General features: G+C 46.0%; 1 protein-coding gene across 3 annotated transcripts in view; it reads right to left on the reverse strand.

The window, feature by feature from the left end:
• SCG5 (secretogranin V) overlaps positions 1-6,927 on the reverse strand; it is a 61,876-nt gene extending 54,949 nt beyond the window's left edge. For 2 of the 3 annotated variants that reach the window (XM_062205576.1, XM_062205574.1), the window contains exons 1-2: positions 6,836-6,927; positions 5,150-5,382 (exon numbers count right to left, since the gene is read on the reverse strand). In XM_062205576.1, coding sequence (XP_062061560.1) covers positions 5,150-5,375 — 226 coding nt within the window. In that variant the 5' untranslated portion in view covers positions 5,376-5,382; positions 6,836-6,927. Of the gene's footprint in view, positions 1-5,149; positions 5,383-6,625; positions 6,808-6,835 lie in introns of those variants that run through there. The other variant, XM_062205575.1, reaches the window with a different exon arrangement.
• Between the last annotated feature and the right edge of the window lie 142 nt (positions 6,928-7,069).

Below are 7,069 nucleotides of genomic sequence, written 5' to 3' on the forward strand. Positions count from 1 at the left end.
TGTTCATATATATAAAGTGTATACACACACACACACACACAAAACATCAAATGGGTTCCCTTTTGTCTTTAGTTTGGGCTAAGAATATATACATTTGAAAAAAAAAAATGTTCCCTACCAAATTCTTTTTAAGGTGCTCATAGAGAAGTAAAAAAATAATCCCCACCACTCCCTGGGTGTATTGGGCTAATGCCTCCTCTCTAGTGACCACTTAAAGCTACTAACAATCCAGAGACTGCCTACCAAGTTTTCAGGAACCCTGAAAAGTGTACTTCTAGTCTAGTTGGCCCTCTGCTGGTTCAGTTCAGAACTGTGAACAGTCCTGAAAACCTGCCCCTCTTGCAGAAAACTGCTCCTCTTCCCAGTCCTCAGGCAGGCCCCAAATCTTGGTATCACCTTTGATTCTTCCCTTTCAGCTCCTGTCTCCACCCCACCAGCAAATCCTGTTTGCTTTAGTATCCAAATATGCCCACAATATGACCACATTTATATAGCGATCAGACTAGTACATCTCTCACCTGGACCATTACAATAACCTCCTAACTAACCTCCCTCACTCTGCTACTCCCTCCCAATAGGGGTATTTTCAGCACAGCACTCACAGAAATCCTTTTAAAAGGTAGCTAGCCACAGCACAATGGCCAAAGACAGAAATGACTTCAGAAATACACTCAGAGTAAAAGCCCAAGCCCTCACAGGACGTTAAAACCCTATGCAATCGGTCCCTCTGCCCCCCAACATCCTGCCTCCTCTTCCTGCCATTACCCCAATCTCATTCTCACCTCCTGGAGTCTTTGAACTCCAGCCATACTAACCCCTTCCTGCCCATGTCTGGCTTCTGCACTTGCTGTTTTCTTTGTCAGTGAAGTCTCCCTCCATAGATCACAAAGTTAACTCTCTGGGCTCTTTCAGATTTTTGCCTGCCTTCCATGTGGCATATTTTAAGTACTTTCCTCCATCTCTTTCATTTTTTTTTGCATTCTATAGCACTTATAACCACTCACATATTATATATTTTACTTAACTACTTTTTGAAGGGATATATTTCCCTGCTTTGCCACTTTGAGGTTTATGTTAATTTCCTCAGTACCTTAAACAATGCCTGACAATAAATACTTGTTGAGTTGAAACATGAAAGGTAGCAGAGAATGAGAAGTGAGGAAGTACAACCAGCAGTTTTGCAATGTTAATTTTAAGAAGCTTTTTTTAGACAGTACTTGTCAAGATCAGCAACTTCCATGCTAAATTCACTTAGATTGTACTCTCTACCTTCATCCTATGCAGCCTCTTAGCAGCATTCAACACACTGGGTCATTCCCTTCTTAAACTCCTTTTCTTGCTGTAAAACAAAGCAGAAGAATTGTACAGTAACCAAAAGGGATATGTGATGAAAGAAGGGAACTTTTTTAATAGAATGTATGATTATACTGACCTAACGCCTAATTTGGAGTGAACCCAAATCCTATGCTTAAGAGATTATATAGGCTGGTGCCGCGGCTCACTAGGCTAATCCTCCACCTGTGGCGCCAGCACCCCGGGTTCTAGTCCCCGTTGTGGCGCCGGGTTCTAGTCCCGGTTGCTCCTCTTCCAGGCCAGCTCTCTGCTATGGCCCGGGAAGGCAGTGGAGGATGGCCCAAGTGCTTGGCCCTTCACCCACATGGGAGACCAGGAGGAAGCACCTGGCTCCTGGCTTCGGATCGGCGCAGCACGCCGGCCATAGCAACCATTGCTATGTGGTGAGAATATGCTGAGAATGCACTTCTGGGCACCACCTGATTTCTCATCTAGTGAGACCAAACAGAGAAGGCAATTAATCCAGGCCAAACTCCTGACCAGTGGAACCTGAGATAAATAAATGGCTGCTGTATTAAGCTGCTAAATGTGTGGTCATTGGTTACACAGTAATAAAAAACTAGAACACAAGTCAGACCCTTACTCAGCCCCTGAGAGGGGAGATGTAAGGTTGCAATGATAGCACACTGCTTCATGAGTAACTACGGAAGCAGAGTTTTCTATTCTGAATGGTCCTGATCCCGGCACTTCATACCTCCCTGGTTTTTCATCTGTGGTCCTCTGATGAATTCCTATTCAAACTTCAAAACCTAGGTTAAGGGGCTGGCTCTGTAGCGCAGAGGATGCAGAACAGGCATCCCATATGGGGTGCTGGTTCAAGACCCAGTTGCTCCACTTCTGATCCAGCTCCCTGCTAATGTTCCTAGGAAAGCAGCAGAGGACAGCCCAGATACTTAGGCCCCTATACCAACATGGGAGACTCAGAAGAAGGTGCTGGCTTCCTATCAGCCCAGCTCCAGCCGTTATGGCCATTTGAGGAGTGGGCTAACAGGTGAAAGATCTCTCTTTCTCTCTGTAACTCTGCCTTTCAAATAAAATAAATCTTAAAAAAAAAAAAACTAGGTCAAATATTGCTTCTTCAAGGAAGTATTTCCTATATCCACCCCGTCCATTCCTGAGCCACTGTCCTGCTCTCTGCTTCCACTGCAGCAGCCTGTTTGTGCATCTGCCAACACCTGTGCCCAGAAGAATTGCAATCACTGTGCAGGTGTGTGCCCACTCCTCAAACTGTGCATCTTTCAGGGCAGAGCTGCCCCAGTCTCCTGCACAGTGTCCGGTCCATACTGAGTGCTAAGTAGTTGGACACTGAGTGAAAAAAATGAGGCACTGGATACACATAGGCTTCTGGTACCCAGGGAAGGGCTGCTTTTTTATTTTATTTTTGGCATAGGTGATGAGGCCTCAGGTATTAATGGAAACTTGGAAAGCTTCTCCATGACAACAGCTGGATGACTAAGCAAGCACTTCCTGTGTTTACAGGGCAGATATTAACTCTCAAAAGAGCTGGTCTGAAATAGATAGGTGTGCTTGAAGCAATAGGTGGCAGGCACTGAGGGTTTAGGTTCTCTCAAAAGGGATGATGAGAAACCCTGTGTGATTTGTTCTGATTTCACACCCTATGCTGTGTTTGCATGCTTGATGACTCGAAGTATTTCTATTAACCTTCTCCTGCAATCAAATGTTAGCCTAAGGAGACAACAACCTCACCCAGTTAGTCTTACTCAATGCATTAAAACTATGGGTAACAAGACAGCGATGAAAATCATATATCAACAATGTTCATGGCAATCACAGAACCCTGAGGCAGACAGCATTTTTAGGAAACCATAGACTCAGGCAAAATTATGCTTCACCAATCCACAGGGAATTATATTTGCTGGTTGTATGTTTTGAGAAAGTTTAGAGAGATAATTCATATTTTTCCCACGGATCCACTCCTATGGACAAACCTTGGAACTGTAAGGAAACGCTCCCTCGCATTTCACCTAAATTGCCCATGATACTCACTTAGCATCCGCCTCATGGAGAAAGCCACTAGGCAGAGAGGACACCAGGGAAGGCAGGGAAATAGGGCACCAATATGATGCTGCAGCTCTAGTTCACAGGAACTATTTTAAGCTTCTCTTTATGAAGAAATTATTAAACAGTAAACATGTGAGTACTGCTGCCTCACAAAAGTATTACAGTCATATTGTCAGAAACTCAGCAACCTGGAAAAAGCTTCAGGGGAAAGGGTTTTGCTACCCTAGAATAATTTAATTATTCTTAATTTATTATTCAATAAGATTGCTACATTTTTTAAAGTTTTAACTTAGTCCAACACTTTAATATCATCACCTCTTTTGGATCCTGTAGGTATATTGGAGTTAACCCTAAGAATTAAAACCAGATCCTGCAGGTCCTACATTTTAAGGATTTTTTATAAGCACTGGCTATTATTGAGGCTGATGTTGTGGTGTTCTGGGTTGAGCCACCATCTGCATCGCTGGCATCCCATATGGGCACCAGTTCAAGACCCAGCTTCTCCACTTGATCCAGCTGCCAGCTGATGCACCTGGGAAGGCAGTAGATGATGGCCCAGGTACCTGAGCCCCTCCAACCACGTGGGAGACCCAGAAAAAGCTCCTTGCTCATGGCTTTGGCTTGGCCCAGGGCTGGCAGTTGGGGCCATTTAGGGAGAGAACCAGTGGATTGGAGAACTCTATCTCTCCCTCTCTGTCTCTGTAACTCTACCTTTCAAATAAGTAAAATAAATCTTTAAAAGAAAAAAAAGGGGGGGGGGGCAGCGCTGTGGCACAGCACCAGTTAGAGTCACGGCTGCTCCACTTCCCATCCAGCTCTCTACTATGGCCTGGGAAAGCAGCAGAAGATGACCCACATCCTTGGGCCCCTGCACCCATGTGGGAGACCTGGAAGAAGCTCCTGGCTCCTGGCTTCAGATCAGCACAGCTCCTGCCACTGCGGCAAATTGGGGAGTGAACCAGATGAAGACCTCTCTCTCTCTGCCTCTCTTTAACTCTGCCTTTCAAATAAATAAATAAACAACAACAAAAAAAAAAAAGCAGAAGAAGAAATAAAGAAAAAAGGAAAAGAAAACAGGAAGGAAGGAAAAAGGCATCTATCTCAGAATATAATTTCCTGAAGATTAGCAGTGGGGGAACTCATGGAGTTTGGATTCCAGTCTTTATTAAGGAATAGCGCTAGATGCTGCTTCACTCATTCAATAAATATTGACAGGGTGGGCATTGTAGCACAGCAAGTTGAGCCACCACTTGGGATGCCCACATCTCATATCAGAGTGCCAGCTGAAGTTCTAGGTGCTCTGCTTCCAATCTAACTTCCTGATAATGCATCCTGGGAGGCAGTGAATGATGGCTCAAGTGCTTGGGTCCCTGCCACCCACATGGGAGATCCTGATGGAGTTAATGGTCCTGGTTTTAGCCTGGCCTGGCCTGGCCCTGGCTGTTGCACTGGGTGAGGAACCAGATGATGAAAGATTTCGCACTCTCTCTCTCTCTCTGCCTTTCAAGTAGATAAAAGTAAATATAAATATTTTAAAACAAACATTAATTGAGCATCTATTATGTACCAGATTTTGTGGTAGAGCTACAGCTGTGAGTTAGAGAAGATCCTTGGTCACACAAACCTTATATTCTCATGTGAGTTATATGTATTTACATATGTATACAGCATGTAGAAGAAGAAAAGAAAAATAGAAAGAGAACATAGACTCTCATAAAAATGCATTATTTTAAATGCTAATGGATACTTTAAACCATCAGAACACAGTAAATACCTTCAATGCTCTGTGGGCCCACAAGATTCATGGCCTGGTGAGCTGGATATTCCACCCGTGGCCTGGCAATGCCCAGCTGCTCCATAACACCATGGAGCAGTCTCTGGATGTCTGTTTCTGAGACCCGGTCAGGAGTCCGGGGACTGTAGGCAAATGCTGGAGTCCCTCCAAATGTGAGCCAAAACAGTAGCCCGGATAGCATGGTAGAGAACATTCTGGATATCATTTTCAACCTGCAGAAGAGATAAAGCTCATATTGGCCACAATTGGCAATTGTGCTGATGCAAACAGTTAACCACTGCAGGTTGTGGTTCCAGAACCACTCCGAAAGAAGTTGCAATGGAAAACCCTTAGGGGTTTGGTTTTGTGTTAAGTGTCTGCGCTACTCAGGACAGCACAGTGGGAAGGTATTAAAGAAGTAAAACAGCAGGTGGTACCCAGTTCCCTCTGTACTTGCATTCTTGAAAAAGCAAGACCAAAATGGCAGTTCTCACCCACTTATTTATTTTACATTTTCTGCAGCTCCCTTAAATCCAGCATCCTCACCCCGCCCCAGCAACCCCCCCCCCAGCACCACTCTTCCCATCCCTTGGTAAAACAAAAACTTACTTCAATTTTGAGAAACAATAACATCTTCAGTTTTCCCAGTCTCAGGGAAGAACAGGCTAACAAGAGGGAATTACCTACATACAGATGGTCAAGAAGTGCAGAAAGGCTGGGAGTGGATAAAAAACACTTAATGTTTTTGAGATCCCCACCCAGCTATCTGGTAGGTGGGTGTGCTTGCTGAGCCACACACTACTCAGGTGGTCTTGGGCAAGAACCTCTGCAAAAAGGGGGTAATAAAAACATTTGCATTATATAGAGTTGCCGTGAGGCTAAGTGTGCAAATGCATGAAGGAGGGTATAGGACAACATCCGGCACAGAGTGAGCCCTCTATATTCTGTCATGATGTTGATAACACCACCTTCCTAATTCTGGAGGTTAGGATTTGGGGAGGTAGTAATGATGAAAGAGCAGGTGAGGAGAGAGAGGAAGCTAATCCAAGGAGTTAACAGTTCCTACACGTAGGCTTCTGCAGTTATGCCTGCAAAACAAGGTTCCACTATTCATGCAGCTTCCCCTGCTGCTCTGGCCCTTCAGGATGGATGCTGCGAGCAGTGGACATGCAAACCCAACCCTGCTCTTGCACCCAGGGGTGGGGTGTCAAGGCAGTCTGAGAAGGCAGGGCCCTGCATTTTCTTTCCCGAAACAGAAATATTCATTCCCTCCAATTTATTTTTCTGCAAACGAAAAGGCTTTCTCTAGTCCCCCAGTATACACCACCAAGCTCCGCAATGAGCCACAGCTCCTGGTTGCAACAGCAAAGTCTGCCATTCTAAGAAAAGACCGGTGGCAGACAACCAGCCTCCTTATCCCTCTCCATCTTCCCATCGGCTGAATGTGGGTGATATTTCCTTTCCACCCCTGCTTACCCGCGTTGCGATCTGAGGAACTGTCCAATCTCCTCCCTCGGTTCTCCTTTCTCTGTTTATTGCCAACTCCCTCATCCCCCTCCCAGCCTTTGTCTGACCCCAGCCTCCAGCTCACTACGTCATCCCCCAGTCCCCGATTCTTGATCTCGAAGGACCGCATATTTCTGGATAGAGAGCCACACTGGGCTGAGTCATCGGCAGGGTACTCACCCAGAGGAAGCCCGACGAGCCTACCGCGGTGTGGGCCTGGGTTGGGGTCGGGCCGGGAGCCTGGCGAGCTCGAGAGCGTGTGCGTCACCTCCCTTCGCATCTTAGCTCCGCCCTGGCCCCGCCTCCAGCAGGTGGAAGCGGCCTCTCCAGGGATGCCCAGAATGTGCGCTAAATGCCAGTCTTTGGCCAGGAGCGCTTCAACCCCCGCCTTGACTCCGCAACCTTCTAGAGAGC

This window comes from Lepus europaeus, chromosome 11, assembly GCF_033115175.1.
Source record: "Lepus europaeus isolate LE1 chromosome 11, mLepTim1.pri, whole genome shotgun sequence".
In the NCBI taxonomy this organism is placed as follows: domain Eukaryota; kingdom Metazoa; phylum Chordata; class Mammalia; order Lagomorpha; family Leporidae; genus Lepus; species Lepus europaeus.